The sequence below is a fragment of the Desmodus rotundus genome, chromosome 10, assembly GCF_022682495.2.
Source record: "Desmodus rotundus isolate HL8 chromosome 10, HLdesRot8A.1, whole genome shotgun sequence".
NCBI lineage: Eukaryota > Metazoa > Chordata > Mammalia > Chiroptera > Phyllostomidae > Desmodus > Desmodus rotundus.
The window spans coordinates 64597049-64617642 of record NC_071396.1 but is presented as its reverse complement, the minus strand read 5'-3'; the positions used below and the strand labels follow the sequence as shown (position 1 = coordinate 64617642).

The window sequence follows — 20594 nt, the reverse complement described above, 5'->3', positions numbered from 1 at the left end:
TGGAAAAAGATTTCCCATGAAATGAAGCTGCACCTGGTTTTCCATTCTTTATTTTAGGTTGGCCTGTAGGATCTGCTCATCCAGGCCAATCTCCCCCAATAGCCTCAAGAACTATTAGAACATACTGTGAGACCCAAAAGTGATGGTGCTGATTGAGTAGAATTGTATATAGAGAAATAGATAATCTTTGAAACTATTTTAAAATGGTAAAAAAATGCTATCACGGTTGGCCTAGTAATGAGCTATTCTCTCTCACTATTGGAGAAATAACACATTTTAAAGTATATTATTTCTCTTACATGTTGAAAGCACTCTGTCATCTTGATCACTACACATAAAAACACACTTTCAATTTGATGAAAATAACTAGTCAAAATCTACTTTTAGAGGAAACAATTGAAATTACTTTTCATTCTTCCTATAGCTATATCAACAATACAAATTTAATATGAGACAATAAATGCTACTGGGAGAGATCTGTCTGATATGCTGCCATTCAATTCCAAGAGCAGGTGGTTTAGTAAGTTAATCAACCCTACTTCTACATTTTCTGATGTTATCATGAGGCACATTTTTTTTCTTTTGGGGAGACGCAGGTGTGGAAATGTTTAAGAGCAATATGATCTTGCCATGGCCAGGTTGCTCGGTTGGTTGAAGCGTCATCCATACACCAAAAGACTTCAAGTTTGATCCTGGTCAGGGCACATACCTAGGTTGCGGGTTTGACGCACAAATGGAGTGCATGTTGAGTCAACCAGTCAGTGTTTTTCTCTTACATTAATGTTTTTCTCTCTCTCCCTTCCTCTCTTTCTAAAAATCAATAAAACATATCCTTGGGTGAGGGTTAAAAAAAAGTGATGTGATCTCCACCTTTCACTTAGTTGTAGTGTCTAATAATTTTAATAATTGGAAAGATATCAGTATAAATAAAAATTTCTCTTCACTAAAACTATAGAACTGAATATGACATATGAGGTGAATAAGCAAGAAGAAAATAAATTCTAATTCCTATAATTCTCTAAGAAGTGTTTTCAAATAAGTTGCTCTATTTAATCTTCATTTCCTGTCAGACTGCAGGCAAGGATTTTATAATGCAAAACTCTGCTTTACCAAGAAACTGAATCTTAAGGGGCAAAATGATGACTTACCCAAGGGCACACACTTACTGAATTAGTGGTAGCAATACCACTGATTTATAATCAATAAATTACTTAGAATAAAATAGGACATTACTAAGTTAAAAGTGGATACATGCTAAACCCTACTTACCTTTCAAAGCCAATCTGCCGAAATGTCTTTTCCCACGTTGAGCCTATAACAAAAGAAAGGAATATAATTAGTGCACATCAAATATCCAAATAGTTTTGCTCTGTTTCTGCACACCCTGCCAGGTATTTTGTTTTAAGTGGAAGACTGTTTTCTCTAGGATGCATCTCTACTTTCCTCCAGTCCCCAAATGGCTTTTTAGAGAGCATTCCACATTGGGAGTTAATGGGACAAATCTCTATCCCACTCTCCTGTGGTAAGGCAGTAGTTCACTAAATTATTCTCTAAATGTCTGTGTTTGGTTCAGAATAATATGAGCAAAACTCTCCTGTCAAAAATAATTAAATAGCATAATGTGCTCGCTAAATAGCGTAAGTTGTAGTCTCTAAAATTCAACTTTTACTTTTGTGTAGCATGTGGAAAACTAGATGACACTGTAGGGGAAGAAAATTTGTCTCTTTTTCATGAAGATTATTTTAGGCTGATTATTTGTAAGAAACAGAGAACACAGGAAGTTTTTCTTTTTACCTCCCCCTTAACTGCCTAAAATACTTGAGATACTGGTGCCTGTACCAGGAAAAAAGCATTGCCAGAGATAACTTATTTTTACAGCTGAAAGACTCCTCTATTGTGTACCAGGCATTTGCTCTTCCCATCTCCTGATAAATTCTTTTCCTCCCCTGTGAAGTCCCAGACCCATACCTCCTTCTCATTAGACCACAATAAGTAATATATAAACCTCAATTGCCTGACTATCTGGGAGCATCTTATCTTTGGGGTTCCCATATTTATAAATTTAAATTGTTTTTTACCCTATTAATGTAAATTATGTTAATTTAATTAGACCAGCCACAGGAACCTATAGGTAAAACTTTTTCTCCCTCAAGCAACACTCTTAATTTCCAACTCATTATACACCATGTCTTTATCTCACTAATGTTGAAGCACAAGATTCACATTTTATGTTTTAAATGAAATATTTTAATCAGAAATCTTCTGAATGTAAAAATGATTTTTCAAGTGACATGATTTGAAGAACAGTATATCCAATGCAGCAAAATACAGCTGAGTATAAAACATATTTTTATACAAAAGTTAAAGGTTTGTGCTTAACCCATACTTTTATATTTTCATGATATTCAGTGAGTTGCAAAAATATTTTGATTTCAGTAACTATTGCACTTAAACATCCATGTGTCCCTAAATTTATACATTGTGCTTTGTACTAGTTACTTGATGATCACAGCAGATAAATACTGCCTTTCTGCACAATTTAGGTCTGCAAACAGGAAGTGGTGGATTCAGCATTGGTCTCCAGGGGCACCTAAAAAGCTACCCTGCTTCTTTTCCTAAAGTCACAATAAATTAAGATGGTGCATATGTGTCTTTCTTGAGAACTCTGCCTCACATGTTGTATCTTCAGGTGGCCACTTAGTGTCTACACATTAGACAGATTTTCTGGAAACATGGGAGATTATGCAGGAGTGGTGTCTTTTCTGAGGATTGAACTAGTCCCAGGACAGCACAAACATGGTTTTTCACCATGGGGTTTGGGTTCATACTCCGTGGTTATAATAGAGAATTTTTTTAAAAACTTAAAAAATAAAGGACAATGGTTCAGATACGAATTATATACCCTCACACATCCAAATTTAAAGCAGATTCAGGCTTATCACCTTGGATAAAGTTACTCTTACCAACTGAATTCTGATATGCTTTGCTGAAGCATATTGTAGTAAATGATACTGAATTTTAGTTAATCAGTCCAAGAATTTCTCATGGCCCAAGGCCCAGGGGAATGAGTCCCATATGCTTGTAATCTGTCCTGTGAGTCACATGCAAAACAATTACGAGTCTCTATCTCAGGAATTCTTTGAAGACAATTATCCTGCTCCTATGAGCCTAACAATTAAGACACTGGGGAGGAATAGCCCGAGTCAGAAACCACATGGTACTCCAGGACAGATGGTGATGTCCTGGCCCAAACTAAGAAGCAGGAGAGACTGAGAGTCTCCTGCCAAGTGGGAACCAGACAGTCTGAACACAGACCAAGTAGGAAGGTCCAGGGGGAAGTGGGGCAGGGTGAGCTTGGAGGGGAATGGGTTTAGATGCTCCTTTTCTTGACTTTTCTGGCTTCCAGGGAGAAACAAAGCACCTTTTACAATTTTCTACATTTGCATTTTCTCAGATTTTTTCAATATATTCCAAAATTAATTTTAAACAAATTAAACTATTGAAGTAAAATAAATTTACTTTGATAGTATTAATTTACTATCAAAGTAAAATAAAAATAAATGACTTTGCTATACTACACTATCAGGCTTTTAGAACATGGAGGTTTAATGAAGAAACAGGTTCCACCTTCTTACTTCTGAGAAAAGTAAACTTAACTCAAACAGGCAGAACAGGTTAAAAGTATTTGGTGCAAGACTTCCAGAAATCCTTAGAATAATTGTTATTAAGCCACTTAACCAAGCACAGTGCAGACAATGAAATGGCTTCCTTCTAGGCATTGGAAATTAATCCAATGAATAATTTGAGCCTCTTATGCTCCATAGGCATCCATCATTGGTTGCTGTTGATACTTTGCTAAGCATCAAAATATGTTAGGTATAGTACTGAATATATTAAAATATGGGTTCTGCCCTCAAACACCACATACCTAGGTTAGGTTTTTATGTCTTTTGTGAGCACTTAGTCATGATGAAAGGAGAGACACACAGTAAATGGAACAGACATATCCAGATCCTTTGGCACCAAGAATATTTTTGGCAGCCCATTATTCAGTTGCTGGGGAATTCTTTTAAAGCCATTAACCATGTTTTACATGGTAAGGTAATATTATTCTCCTTTGCCAGAGCAGTCTGACATGGAGAGAAAAGTAGAGAAAACAAAAAGAGCTGGCAGACTTCCTTGATTCAACACTTTTTAAATGAGATTTAGAATATGGAGAACTCTAAAGCTTGTTATATTTTTCAGGAAAAAGCAAATAATAGCGATAATGACAAAGAAAATATGTACCATAGAGGGATGGACACAGTGCATAAGAAGGATTCTTCCTTTGCATTCTTAGATGGAGTTAGAAATGACTATGATTCTTCAATTAAAAAAAAAAATTCCCCTTTAGAGCACAGACGTCCCAACAACAGAACTGGAATCTTTGTGTAGGATCACGAAGACCAGAGGCTGGAAAAAAGCCCTGGACTAAATGTCATTCAGTTTGCAGGGCAAGTTCCAGTATCTCATGTCCTATATGTACAAGGTGACAAACTACCCCTTTGGTGCTGACCCCAAGGGGAACTACCATATATCGTAAGAGGACATTCCTTCCTTGAGGCATCAACATTTGCCCCTTTACAAAATGAATAAAGATCCATCTCTCCTTTCTCACTCTCCCTCTTGTCTTTTCCCTCCCTCCTGCACCCACCTATCTATTAGCTTCTGTCAATTCCATGCTCCCTTCTTTCCATCACAAAGAAGTTATGGAAACTTCCTTTCTTTGGGAACTACTTTCCCCAGGCCCATGAGCTTCTGCAGAGGCTCCTAGTCATATCATCCCCCCTTCCCTGGCCACTGAGGCAGGGTGGCCTGGCCACTCCTCACAGCACTGTATCTCCCAGGCCACAGGTGGTGAGGATGGGCATATGATCAACTGGATCAAGCCAAAATGGAGCTCTCTCTACTCGCCTATCAGAGAACCAGGACTATGTGAGCCCAGCCCTAATGATATTCACATAGTGGTCGTGTTCCTGCCACGTGGAGAAAGCCTGAGTAAGAAAGGGGAGAGAGGGGATCCATGAGTAGAGGTCACCTGGGGAGAGAGAAGTGGGACTCCTGATGGTATCCCCATCTGTTCCCAGCTGCTGCTGATGCCCTCACCTTTCCTCCCACTCCTGTTATAACAAGAAAAATAACCTGTGTGTTTAGTTTTAAATCTGATTTTACTCTAGTCTTACATCTAGCATTAAGCCTGACATCGGTATCTCAAAGAGCATTAAATATGAACAGTAAAAATAAGAATTTAACTTGCCTTGTACATCCCAATTTTAGGTGACGATAGAAACATTTAAAATGAATCCTAGCCATTTTTAACCATACTTTAAATCAAGAGAGTGAACATTCTCCCTGAAATTAACATGGCAATAAAAACAGTTTACACTTCATGCTAACTTCATATTTATTAGCTAATTTAATCCTCCTCAGTACTATTATCATATGCCCTTTTTTAGGTGAGACAACTCAGGTTAGAGAGAGTCAGACTCCAGAACTAATACTCCTAACTTCTTTACCAATTGTTTTGTCATATGTTGGGAGTGTATTGTTGTCTTTTGTTCCTTCTTCATTTTTCTTTTCTTATTCTCCTTCCAAACATTTGTCTTTTACCCAACTTGGCTACAATATGGAATTCAAAAAATTTTTAGAAGCATGGGAGTGCCTTTAATAGAAGTTTTCTGTCACCAAACCCCTTCTTCCATCACCTTTTTTCATCTAGGACCTATGAGTTTCCTATGTTAATTGTTTAACACTCAGTATGCCCAGCAGGAGCTCAATCTGTACAAACACACATGGGCAGAAGAAGGCCATGCACCAATATGTAACATGCTGATTATTTTTTTCTTTGTTCTATTTTTTCTGAAATAGTGGTTTAAAATTACAGGGCTTTGCCTGTTACTTGAAACAGCTCTGCCTCTGGTCATCTGTATTTCCATGGACAAGTCACTCTTGGGTCTTTCTCTTTCTTTAATGTAATATTAAGGAGTTTTCAACAGGTCCTTTTCCACTTATAATTTTATTTTTTCATAAATGTTATTGCAAACACACTTTCTGTATGTTGTAAATTGGTTGCTAATTTATTATCACATTTCCTCATTTATTACTTTGATCAATCATTCTTTTAATCAACTTTTTGTTTAAAATCTAATACACAAATAAAAGGTAACTTGATTTTTCCTTTAGGTTTGCAGGTGGCAAAATGAGACATAGACTTTCTTCTAATTGAAGAGTTTTACACCAGGTATGTCTCAGACATTGAAAACTACTTGAACTTGGATCTGCCCCTCTGTCTTTCTTCAGAATAATTAGAAGAAAAGAACTAATACTTCATGGAAGTAGTAGGTTTTTGCTAGGATATTCCTATAAAAAATGAGCATTTTCATATATTGTAGAGGCAGCCAAGCAGTTGAACATGCAACCTGGCACAGAAATTGGTGACGAAAAACTCAAATATCAGGAATTATATCACAAGTTTTCTAATGGAAGTTTCATTTACATTATTTTTAACTCTTGCAAGGAAAATATTTCCATATCCAATCAGAGTCAAGATTTTAACATGCACTGAGTGTTGAACATAATTGAAATTCTATGAAAAAATTGATCAGTAGTGACATTTAACTTTGCAAATACTAACAGGCACTTGTATTGAGTTGTAGCTGAAATCTTTTAAACCGCAGAAATGACTGCTCTAATGGATGATATGTACCCAAGTAATGCCGTTTTCCCAGCTAATAAGCAATTTCAGCATTTTGGGTTAAATTATGAGATATGTAAAATTTTCTGAGTCTTAATTCCCAGATGAGATTTGTCATTAATGGGTTAAAAGTAATTGTAAAATATAATGGTAAGGAAAAATAATCATCTTAACCATCCCTTAATTAATAATTTTCACATTAAATGACCTATATATTTTTCAAATATCATTTTCACCTCTACTTAATACCCTTGTTTTGTAATGTCCATTATCTCCTGCTCTGATCACTAATACCTAGATGACACTCCTTTATGTGTATGCTACGTGTCATTAAGTTGCACACTTTGGTTTTCATCCCACTTATACTCTGTCAGCTCTTCTCATAATATGTCTTAATTTTCCATCACCTAAAGGTGATTACTTCACTTTTCCTAATTTGTAAAATAATATAATTATACAACATAAAAATACTTACATTTAAAATTTTTGCATGAACACCCTCACAAACACAGTAAGACTCTCACATTCATACTTGCACATATAAAATAGGGGTCATTCTATTTTGAAACCTACATTAATCACTTAATAATATATGATATAACTCTTTCCATGTCAATAAATAGACATGTAATTATTTTATTTTATTTTTAAAATATATTTTATTTACTATGCTATTATAGTTGTGACATTTTTTCCTCCCCTTTATTCCCCTCTGCCCTGAACTGCCCTTCCCACCGGATTCCCCCACCTTAGTTCATGTCCATGGTTGTACATATAAGTTCTTTGGTTTGTTCATGGCCCATACTATTCTTAACCTCCCCCTGTTATTTTGTACCTAGAATTTATGCTTCTTATTCCCTGTACCTTACCCCCATATCTCCCCTCCACCTCCCTGCTCATAACCCTCCATGTGGCCTCTATTTCTATGAATATGTTACTGTTGTAGTTGTTTGCTCAGTTCATTTTTGTTTTTATAGGTTCAGTCGTTGATAGTTGTGTGTTTGTTATCATTTTACTGTTCTAAGTGCTGATTTTCTTTTTCTAAGATAAGTCCCTTTAACATTTAATATAATAAGAGCTTGGTGATGATGAACTCCTTTAACTTTACCTTATCTGGGAAGCACTTTCTCTGCCCTTCCATTCTAAATTATAACTTTACTGGATAAAGTAATCTTGGATGCAGGTCATTGCCTTTCATGACTTGGAATACTTCTTGCCAGCCCCTTCTTGCGTGGAAGGATCTTTTGAGAAATTAGCTGACAGTCTTATGGGAAGTCCTTTGTAGGTAACTGTCTCCTTTTCTCTTGCTGCTTTTAAGATTCTTTCCTTATTTTTAATCTTGGGTAATGTAATTATGATGTGTCTTGGTGTGTGCCTCCTTTGGTCCAACTTCTTTGGGACTCTCTGAGCTTCCTGGATTTCCTGGAAGTCTATTTCCTTTGCCAGATTGGGGAAGTTCTCCTTTATTTTTTCAAACAAGTTTCTATTTTCTTGCTCTTCCTCTTCTTCTGGCAGCCCTATGATGTTGGAACCTTTAAAGTTATCCCAGAGGTTCCTAAGCCTCACTTCAATTTTTTTTTTTTTTTTGAATTCTTGTTTCTTCAATCTGCTCTGGTTGAATGTTTCTTTCTTCCTTCTGGTCCACACTGTTGATTTGAGTCCCAGCTTCCTTCCCTTCACTGTTGGTTCCCTGTATATTTTCCTTTATTTCACTTTTCATAGCCTTCACTTTTTCCTGTATTTTGCGACCATTCTCAACCATTTCTGTGAGCTTCCTGATTACCAGTTTTTGAACTGTGCATCTGTTAGGTTGGCTATCTCTTCATCACTTAGTTGTATTTTTCTGGAGTTTCGATCTGTTCTTTCATTTGGGCCATGTTTTTTTTTTTTTTCCCCTCAGATTGCCTGTTACATAGTAAAGGGTGGAGCCATAGGTATTTGCCAGTGTGGGGCAACCCAGGTCACTGCATTGTATGTGACACAGCACTGTATGTGGGGAAGGAGTCAGAGGGGGAACAGTGCTACTTGCTCAGCTCTCAGTCAACTTTCAGTCACTTCCTCTGCTACCCAGAAGCAAATTGGGCCCTTCTGGTGCTGATTCCTGGGTAGGTGGGTTTGCATATGTTCTAGGGCCCCGTGGGTCTCTCCAATGAACTCTCCCATGAGGCTGGGAATTTATCCCACAACCTCAACCCCCACAGGTTTTTTCAGTCTGAGGTTTTGAGGCTTTATCTCCCCACACTAGAACCCTGGGTTGTGCAGTCTGTTTTGTTCCCTAGTTGTTCCTCCCAGTTTATCCACACGCATATGTGGGGCCACTCACTCTGCCAACCACCACCATGCCCACTCTGGTCCTCCAGCCGCCACCTAGTGGTGAGACCTCTGTGCCCTAGCTGCTCATTTCTGTCCCCGCCTACCAGTCTGGATCAATGTTTTTTCTTTAACTTCTTGGTTGTCGAACATCCATAGAGTTCAATTTTCTGTCAGTTCTGGTTATATTTTGTTTTTAAAGTTGTTGTTGTCCCTCTTTTGGTTGTGCAAGGAGGCAAAGTGTATCTACCTACTTCTCCATCTTGGCTGGAAGTCACATGTAATTATTTTAATGCTCAAATAACATTTTATAATTCAACAAAATACAAGTTTTCTCTAATTAATGTATAAATTATATCCACATTTTTGCTATTATAAATGTGTGGAACATTTCTATCATTTTAGCTTTCAGATTTTGATTTACATATTTGTTGCCCTAATAGGTAGGAACAAATATTACATTTGTTTCTTTAATCCTCATAAATTCTTTAACACCCAATATCTCAATTCCAGAAGGTCTTGAATGAACATACTGCATGTTTTATGCTTTGACCTCAGTTGACTAAGGTCTACCTGAAAAAATAATTACCATAATTTACTCTTTGTAGTGACTAGGACAAGCCTATTCACAAATTTTATACGTCTATTCACAAATATGCAATGATCTATGAATGAAGGATGGTTCAGCATCTTAAATGATTTTCTCTTGAAAAACTACCTTCAAATTACTGTAAAATGAAATGTAAATTCTAAATAATTGATTTCCTCACCAAATAATTACATGTGACTAGTACATAATGTTAGAGAATCATTATTTTTAAAGATAATTGACTATAAAACTTCTGGTTTAAGGCTGGGTCTGATTGGTAGCCTGCGATGCTTTTTTCTACCAGCTTACCACTAAAATAGCTATGGACACACTGGAAGAGAGAAACACACACACACATACAATCTATTTTCAAGAATCTCAGAGGAACTGAGCAGATAGAAGATCCTGAGGCCAGAAGGAAGAGATAAGGCAGAATGCTGTGGGACCATATTCGCAGCACAGAATGGGCCGAAAGTCTGGGCACTTTATGCCCTGCTCCTCAAATAGGATAAAGTAGATGCAAGCAATGGGTCCATGAAAAAGAATCCTGGGTGGCTGCCTATTTTGATAAAGGCAGTTACTGCACAGTCCATATACAAGATTACTCTTTTGAAGGAATTATATTATATAGAGCACCAAACTTGTACAAAGAAAGCTATCTGTTTTAGGCAATTTAGAACACAGGTGGCAAACACAAGGCCTGCAGGCTGAATCCAGCCCTCCACCTTGTTTTATCTGGTCTGGCACCTTGCTTCTACCCAGCAGCAGCTCTGAGCTCCTTGCCCCTAGTTAAGGAGTAGTTACAATTATACAGTCCTAAAATTACATTTGGCCCTTTGAAGGCAACCGCAAGGCTGATGTGGCTCCCAGTGAAAATGAATTTGACACCCTTGGTTTAGAAGATACTTAAGGATACCAGCCATTTTCTTCATTATGAAGAATAAATCTTTATTGTAGAAGTGTGGAATTCTGGGTTGCCTCTGAACTGTGTCCATGATATGATTTGAAATATACTTTAAAAAACAAACTTCTGATATCCACTTATTAATTTGTTTTTTTTCTCACAAATATTGACTATAGAAGACATTTCTGGTAACTATAATTTCAGTTGTTTCAAAGCGAGATGAATGGGAGCTTCCTGCACAGTCTCATAAATATTTGTTACATTTGCCAAAAAAACTGCTTAAACTTGACTTTGGATTTAGAAATACTATGCTTCTTTAATGTATCAGTTCTTTAGTTTACTTGAAATTCTTATGCTTGCACAAGATTTAATCCTGCTCATTTTTATATGAACTTCATTTTATGGTTTGAAATAAAAATTTAATGAGATAAAGATCTATAGGAAAATCACTAGAGAGTGCTGATTGTTAATCACAGTCTTCAACCCACCTCTGCTGGTGTTCAGCTTTCGGGAACAGGGGTGGGACACAATGTTCTCACAATTCATAAACAGCCCATCAGAAGAAAGGTCTGAGACCAAGGAAACCAAGTTAGAGAATCTCCCTAATGAAGACATCAGGGACCTGGCTATATTGATTCATATATGTTATAATAGCTTTATAAATTAATATTTAATCATGTGTATTTATTTTCCTAATAAAGTTTTACATTTTATTTTATAAATATAAAATTTTCAAATATACAGTATATTCTGTATAAAAATTTACATTTCAGTGTCAATGTTACATAACTTTTGTTGTTTCTTACACTAGTTTGCTATTTCATATATCTTGAGTAGATGACACCAATGATTATTTCCCTTTAGTTCAGGGTGTTAGTTTACTATCAAAACCAAAAATGAAGTACCTGAAAATTCAGTAGTACAGGCAGTAAGAACTCAGCACTTGCAGCAAAATAACTTTGGCTTTGGATCTCTACTCTGCTACTTATCGTGGTCTGTTTTGACACTGGGACACTCACTTTAGGCCTATGAGTTAGTCAAGGCATCTCAAAAATGAGGATTTACAGCATCTTTGCATGAATATGATAAAGATGTGTATTCAAAGCATCTGTGCAGTGTCTGGCACAAAGTAGGTGGTAGATAACTAGTAGCTGATACTGATAAAAGGCTCTCAACTACCACTTTAAATGAACAATGCTGCAATGTAGGCAATGCCCAGGAGTCTGAGGACCCTATATGTGCAGAACAGCCACAGCCTAATCTCCCCTCTCCATGACTGTCCCACCACACATACACACACACTTCAGCAGAAGGGTGTGTGAAATTGTAGAGAAATTAGCTTTAGCATCATTTCTCTCTTTAATTTGGCACATTGTTATGTTTGGTGTTTTGTTTCAGTTAATTCATGTTGTATTATATGCTTTTACTTTTAGTGCGTGTTTGTGAAAACACCCCTAAAATTATTTTATGGGAAAGGTAAAAAATGTGTATTTAGGTTAAACCCATAAATAACTTCATTCATTTAAACTTAAGCCCTTCATAAAGAGCTTACTAAGCTTACAAAAGTATTCAGATTGGTGTTTATAAGGTTGTCCCTTAAAAATACACAGGAGAACATGAATTGCATATAAGGGATTCTGTCAATTTTGCAGAAGCAAAAAGAGTATAATCTCTATGCTGCTGGTCCCAGCTGCATACTACACAAAAAAGGAGTGTTGAAATGTAGCACAGACCAGAAAGTTGTCTTAAAATACAACTGTACAGTAGACCCTGAATGACACAGATGTTAGGGGTGCTAAACTCTGGGCAGTTGAAAATCCCCATTTGCATATAAATTTTGACTCCCCCCAAAACTTAACCATCTTTCAGTATCCATGGGGGAATTGGTTCTAAGACCCCTCTGCGTCCATAGACTTCTGACCATGGATTAAAAAAAAGTCCACAGTATTTGTTGAAAAAAGAATCCACATATAAGCAGACCCTTTAAGTTCAAACATGTTTTGTTCAACAGTCAACTATTTTCTCCAATAAAAATATGCTTATATTCTTTTGAGAAAAGGAAGAAAATAGAGTTACTTCAGTTTTCTTATTTGCCAGTATTTATAGAACACTGGCAAGTATTCAGTGGAGGATGCTGAGTTTTGCAGGATGAGGATTTTCACTTTTATGTTCTTTTGGGAATCTTATACAGCATTGCAGTTCCTCCATATGGTTTGTGGCTTTCTTTACACTAACTGCAAACTCCCCATTGCCAGAAGTATGTGCCAAATAGTGATGTTCACTTGTAAAAATTAAATAAAAAACTCTGGAAGATGTTTTGTTAGCTGGAAATTTTATGAAAAAGAAAAACTCATGAAGTATTTTAGTTTGAACTTACAATAGCAGCCTAGTTCTTGTTTTCCCTAAACATGGGTCAGATACAAAGTGTAGACAAAAGACTGAAATATTTACTACACAGACAGCCAGGTGGTTTATTGTTTTTCATTTTTAATACAGTTGATAAAAATATATGCTGTGACATATTATAGAATATTAAATGTATATAAAATATTTTATCTCACCATACATTACACATTTAAAATTTTTTGTCATTCTTGTGTCATTTTTTGTTTATATATTTCCTTTTTTAAGTATAGCTGACATACAATATTATATGAGTTTTAGGTATACATCATAGTTATTTAATGTTTATACACATTACAAAGTAATCACTGTGATAAACCTAGTAACCATCTGTCATGGTACAAAGCTATTATGATACTATTGATCATATCCCATGTGCTGTACATTACATGCCTGTGACCTATTTATTTTATAATAGAAGTTTATGCCTCCTAATACCCTTCACCTTTATTGCCCATCCCCACACCCTCTCCACGGGCAACCATCAATTTGTTTTCCATTCCATAAGTCTATTTCTGTCTTGTTTTATTTATTTGTTTTTTATACTCCACATATAAGTGAAATCATGCATAATTTGTCCTCTGCCTGAGTTATTTTACTTAGTGTAATACCCCGTAGGTCCATCCATGTTGTCACCAATGGCAATATTTCATTCTTCTCATGACTGAGTAATATTCCATCCGTAAATATACCACATCTTCTTTTCCACTGTCGGTGAACACTTAGGTGGCTTCTATACCTTGGCTGTTGTGAATAATGCTGCACTAAACATAGAGGTTCATATATCTTTTAAAATTAGTTTTTGTTTTCTTCAGATTGATACCCAGAAGTGAAATTGCTGAATCATATGATAGTTCTGTTTGCAGTTTTTTGAGAAACCCCCATACTGTTTTCCATAGTGGACTAACCAATTTCCAATCCCACCACAAGGTTCCCTTTTCTCCATATGCTTGCCAACAGTGTTATGTCTTGCCTTTTTTATAATAGCCAATATGACATGTGTGAGGTAATATACCATTGTGGTTTTAATTTGTATTTTTCTTGTGATTAGTGATGTTGAGCATCTTTTCAGGTGTCTGTTGGCCAGGTATCTGCATGTCTTATTTGGAAAATCTTTAGAAAAGTATCTACTCAGGTCCTCTAGTCATTTTTTTTTTAATTGGATTGTTTTTAATGTTGAGTTGTATTAGTTCTTATATACTTTGGATATTAACTTGTATTGGATATATTATTTGCAAATATCTTCTCCCATTCAGTGGGAGAATATCTTCTGCCATTTTGATTTGTTGAAGGTCTCCTTCACTGTGCAAACTTTTTAATTTGATGTAATCTAATTTGTTTATTTTTCCTTTTGTTCTCCTTGTCCCAGGAGACATACCCCCCAAAATATTTCTTAGACCGATGTCAAAAAGTTTACTTATAGGGAACTGTTCCATGTGTGGGAAATGTAGCCCAGCTCCCACTCAGAAAAGCCAGTGGGTGTGAGGTCCGGCACGCAGGACTCATGCCCACAGACGGGTTCTCCTATGGGGAATCAGGCCTGCATTGTACCTAGGCTGCTATGAGACTTGCTTTTGCTAAAACTCCCTCACCCTGGATTGAGGCAGCAAATGTTTACTGAGTATCTTTAACTTCCTAAAGTCTGTGCTAAACCTCCCAAGTATGGAGTGTAATCAGTTCAACCACTTTCCCCTTTGAGCTGTAACATCCTTCTCTTTGAAGTAATTAACAGCATTCTTTCCTTTGTTGTCTGTAAAAGGTAATCACCTACAGTGAACCTGTGCATAGTAAATGAGGACCAGTCTTGATGTAATGTGCTCAGAAAAGCAATAACAGCCTGTCCAGGCAGGGGTTAGGCTCTCTCTGGCCCTCTTGCCCTCTCTCTCACTTAGAGAGTGGCCATGCTGTCCCTTTTCTCCACAGGATTTCTGTAGTCCGTGTGAATTTGTCCATTGCTGCCACAACACACGGATCCTGCCAGCCAGGATCCGCATCATTTACTGCCTCCGTTTTCTTTTAAGAGTTTTATGGTTTCTGTATAAAAAGTGCTAAATATGAAACAAAAGCATATTTCAAGAGTTTTTGAAGCAAATGAAGGTACATCTTTTTTTGTTTGTCAATTTATATTTAGATGTCAGAGTATTTTAAAGTGCATTTAATTGTGACTAGTGCATAATGTTAGAGAATAGTTATCCAATTTGTGAATGCAAGAGATCAATAAATTTTAAAATATTTCAACTAAAAAGAAGAGTTTTATGGTTTCTTGATTTACATATAAATATTTATTCTAATTTTAATTTATTTTTTATATATGGTGTAAAGAACTGGTCCAGTTTCATTGTTTGCATGTAGCTGTACAGATTACCCAATACCACGTATTGAAGATAATTTTATTTTCCCCATTGTATATTCTAGCCTCCTGTGTTATAGATTAATAGGTCACATAAATGTGGGTTTCTTACTGAGCTCTCTATTCTGTTTCATTTGTCTATGTCTGTTTTTTTGTGCCAGTACTATATAGCTTTTGTTATTATAGATCTATAGTATAATTTGAAATCAGTAAGAGTAATGACTGCAACTTTCTTTTCTTTCTCAAGATTGCTTTGGCTACTCAAGGTCTTTTCTGATTCCATAAAAATTTTAAGATTATTTGTTCTAGTTCTTTGAAAATGTCGGTAGTATTTTGATAGAGATTGTATTGAATCTGTAGATTGCTTTGGGTACTCTGGACACTTTAACAATATTAACTCTTCTATTCCAAAGCATGGTATAGGTATATAGTTCCATTTATTTGTGTTGTCTTTAAATGCTTTCATCAATGTCTTATAGATTTCAGAGTAGAGGTATTTCACTTCCTAGGTTAAATTTATTCTTGTTTTATCGTTACAATTGTAAAGTAATTGTTTTCTTAACTTCTCTTTCTGATAGATTTTTACAAGTGTATAGACAAGCAACTGGTATTTGTATATTAATTTTGTATCATGAAACATTGCTGAATTCATTTATTCTAATAGTTTTAGGGTAGAGTCTTTAGGATTTTTTATGTATGTATAGTTTCATATTATCTACAAATAGAGACAGATTTACCTCCTCTTTTCCAATTTGTATGACTTTTATTTCTTTTTCTTTTCTGACTGCTGTGGCTAGAATTTCTACTATTATGTTCAATAAAAAATTTTCACCTTTTTACTGTTGAGTATAATGTTAACTGTGGGTTTGTCATAGGCAACCTTTATTATATTGTAGCATGTTTTCTCTATACCCATTTTGTTGAGTTTTTATCATAAATAAATGCTGACCTTTGTTAAGTGCCTTTTCTGCATCTATTGAGACAATCATATGATTTTTTATCCTTTGTTTTGTTGATGTGGTATATCACATTGTTTGATTTGCAAATATTGAATGACTCTTGTATTCTTGAAATAAATCCCACTTGATCATAATCCTTTTAAATATTGTTGAATTTGGAGTGTTAATATTTTCTTGAGAATTTTTGCATCTATGTTCATCAGTGACAGTGGTTTATAATTTTGTTTTCTTGTAGTGTCTGTCTGATTTTGTTATCAGGGTAATGCTGGCCTCATAGACTGAGCATGAACGTGTTCCTTTTTCACATTTTTTGCAAAGTTTGAGTACAGGTATTAATTCTTCTTTAAATGTTCAGTAGAATTACCCTTTAAAGCTCTCTCATCCTGAACTTTTGTTTGTTGGGAGGTTTTTGATTACTGATTCAATTTTATTACTAATAGTCATTTTGTTCAGATTTTCTGTCTCTTCTTGGTTCAGTCCTAGAAGACTGTATGTGTCTAGGTATTTGTATATTTCTCCTGGGTTGTCCAATTTGTTGGTGTACAATTGTTTTTAGTATTCTCTTATGATCCTTTGTATTTCTGTGGTGTTGGTTATCACTGCTCTTTCAGTTTTGATTTTATTTATTTGGGTCCTCTCTCTTTTTTCTTGATAAATCTGGCTAAAGGCTAATAAATTTTATCTTCTCAAAGTATCAGCTCTTACTTTCATTGCTCCTTTCCACTATTTTTTAGATTCTATTTCATTTATTTCTGCGCTGATCTTTATTATTTCTTCTTTCTAGTAACTTTTGGCTTCGTTGGTTCATTTTTTCTCATTACTTTATATATAAGTTTAGTTTGTTTATTTGAATTTTTTCTTGTTTTTTGAGGTCAGCCTGTATCATTATATACTTCTATCTTAAAACTGCTTGTGCTGCATTTCACAGATTTTGGAACATTGTGTTTCCATTTTCATTTATTACAAGGTTTTTTGATTTCCTCCTGATTGCTTAGTAGCATGATATTTAGCCTCTATGTGTTTGTGGGGTTTTTTTCCAATTTTCTTTTTTTAGTTGATTGATAGTTTCATAACATTGTGGCTAGAAAAAATGCTTCATATGATTTCAATTTTCTTAAATTTATAGACACTTGTTTTGTGGCCTAATATGTGATCTATCCTGAAGAATATTCCATGTACATTTGAAAAGAATGTGTGTTCTGATGTTTTGGATAAGTGTTTATATATAGGTGTTTATAAAGTTTATATATATAAACTGGTCTAAAGAAGTTCCCAGACAAAGCACACATTGATGAAAAGTGGTGTATAGTCACTCTCTTCATTTATGTCAGTTAGTATTTTCTATATGTATTTACATGCTCCTATATTAGCTACATAGGTGTTTATAAGTGTTATATCCTCTTGATGAATCAATCCCTTTATCATTATGCCCTTCTTTATCTCATGTTACAGTCTTTGTTTTAAAGTATTGCAACTGGTGTTCTTTTTATTTCCATATGCATGGTATATCTTTTCTTATCCCTTCATTTTCAGTTTGTGTGTGTCTTTACTTTAGATCCGAGTGAGTCTTTTGTAGACAGCATATGAATGGATCTTGTTTTTTTTTTATCCATTCATCTAACCTGTGTTTTTTGATTGGAATATAATACATTTATAATGAAACTAATTATGAATAAGTATGTATTTATTTCCTCTTTTAAAGTTATTTTCTGGTTGTTTTGTAGTTCTTCTCTGTTCCTCTCTTATTCTATTGCTCTCTTCTCCTATGTTTTGATAAGTTTCTTTAATGTTATATTTGATTTCCTCTTTCTTAATTTCTCATGTATCTGTTATAGGTTTTTGGTTTGTAGTTACCATTAGATTTATGTTTAACACCCTATGTATATAACATTGTACTTAAAATTGATGATTGCTTCTGTTCTAATGCATTTCAAAAGCACTACACTTTTACTCCCACTCCACACTTTATATTTTTGACATCGTATTTTACATACTGTGTGTATCCTTTAAGTAATTATTATTGATATATGCTTTTACTACTTTTGTCTTTTAATTTTCATACTGCCCTTATCAGTGCTTGATCTCCTACTTTTACTATATGTTAGCCTTACTAAGAGATTTTTTCATTCATATGTATATTTTTCATTTCTAATTTTGACATTTACCTTTCCTCTTAAAGAGGTCCTTTTTACATTTCTTGTAATGCTGGTTTAGTAATGGCAAACTCTTTTAGCTTACTTTGATGGGAAAATATCTATGTCTCCTTTAATTCTGAATGACAGCCTTGCCTGGTAGAATATTCTTGGCTATGGATTTTTGTCTTTCATCACTTTGAATATATTATGCCATTCCCTTCTGGCCTGCAACATCTCTGTTGTAAGATCAGCTTGTAGTCTTATGGAGGTTCCCTTGTACATAACCAGTTTTCTCTCTCTCTCTTTCATTGCTGTTTTTAATATTCTCTCTTTGTGTCTAATTTTTGATATTTTAACTATGGTGTGTCTTGATATGGGTCTCTTTGTGTTCATCCTGTTTGGGACTTTCTGTGTTTTTCTTGGTTTTGGATGTCCATTTCCTTTACCAGATTAGGGAAGTTTTCAGCCATTATTTATTGGAATAGGCTTTTTGTCTCTTTCTCTTGTTTTTCTTTTTCTGGGACCTCTATAATGTCAATGTTAGTATGGTTGATGTTGTTGCAGAGATCCTTTATACTCTCTTATTTTAAAAAATCTTTTTTTTCGTTTTGTTTCCAAATAGTTGATTTCTACTACCCTGTCTTCTATATTGCTAATCCATTCTTCTGAATCATCTAATCTGCTGCTGACTCCTTGTAGTATTTTTTTTCATTTCAGTTATTGCATTCTTCAGTTCTGATTGATTCTTTTTTTATGTTTTCTATCAATATTTTGATATTCTCTTTGTGTTCATTCACACTTCTGAATTCAGTGAGCATCTTTATGATCATTACTTTGAACTCTTTATCTGGTAGATTGCTTATCTCCTTTTCATCTAGCTATTTTCCTTTTTTTTTTCTTTTGGTACATATTCCTTTGTCTCTTCATTTTGCCTAAGTCTCTGTGTGTTTCTATGTATTAAGTAGATCCTTTATGCCTGTAAGTATTGAAAGAGTGGACTTATGTAGAAGATGTCCTGTGAGGCCCAGTGGTACAATCTCCCTGATCACCAAAACCAGGTACTCCAGCAGTGTCCCCTGTATGTGCTGCATGTATACTTCTGGTTGTGCCATGACTGCTATAGGTGCACTGTTGCATGGGGTTGACCCCAAATCCACCTGTCTAGGAGGCTTGGCCATTACAACTACTGGTATGCATTTGTGCAGAGCAAGCCTCTACTGTGCTGGTTTGGGGGCCCAGGCTCTGCTGCTGTGGGTATGGTGATGTACAAGGACTGGCCCCTCCAGAGTGGGGCACCAGTTTGGAGGGCCTCAGGGATTACCTAGGGCCAACCACCAGGTACTTGAGGGGTGGGGAACTGCCTTGGGGTGGATTTAGAACATCAGTTGGGATAGGCGGGTTAGAGGAATGCCAGGATGGGGCTAACTGTTAGCAGGTTAATGGAGATTGTCAAAACTTGTGCCCACCAGTATTGACATTCCCAAAGAAAGTTCTGATGTGTGGGTACACACCCCAAAATTAGTCAGTATGTCTGTTTCACATATGACCTAGACACTTTTCAAACTGTTGCTCTGTGCTGGAATGCAGAGTGAGTAAATGTGTGTTCAGGCTCTTTAAGAGCAAAAGTTTCCCACAGCCCTTCAGTTTTCCTGAACATAAGTCAGACATTACAAATGCTCCTTTTCCTGATGCAGGTCCCCTAGGCTGGGGAGTCCTGCATGGGTCTCAGACCCCTTGATCCTCAAGAGTATCTCTACAAGTATAATATTCCTCTAACTTGTGGCATACAGAGGTTGTGGGTCCTGATCAGACCATGTTTTTGCCTCTCTTACCTGTGTTGATGTGTTTTTTTCCTTTATATGCTTAGTTGAAGAGAATCTGTTCTGCTAGCTTTCAGGTCATACTCAGAAATTGCTCTATTGTTGCTGAAGTTTTGGTGTGTCCATGGGAGAAAGTGAGCCCAGGATCTTACTAGTCTGCCATCTTGACTTGGGGGTGGTGACACATTTAAAAATTTTGGTTTCAAGCTTACCTTAGTTCTAAGAATAACACTTATGTGTAGATGTTTAATTCTATAATAATTTTAATGATCTTTGCTCTAAAATATCAAATATTACCATTGGGTCAGTATTCTGGAAATAAAATAAAATCATAATTTAATAACATCCATCAAAACAAGTACAAGCAGGTTACTTATTCAACAAATATTTA

At 35.6% G+C, this 20594-nt stretch overlaps 1 protein-coding gene across 1 annotated transcript in view; it reads right to left on the bottom strand.

The window, feature by feature from the left end:
- PIEZO2 (piezo type mechanosensitive ion channel component 2) overlaps window positions 1-20594 on the bottom strand; it is a 504531-nt gene that overhangs the window by 271998 nt on the left and 211939 nt on the right. Inside the window, exon 4 of the mRNA XM_045187937.3 lies at window positions 1270-1312. Coding sequence (XP_045043872.2) covers window positions 1270-1312 — 43 coding nt within the window. The remainder of the gene's footprint in view (window positions 1-1269; window positions 1313-20594) is intronic.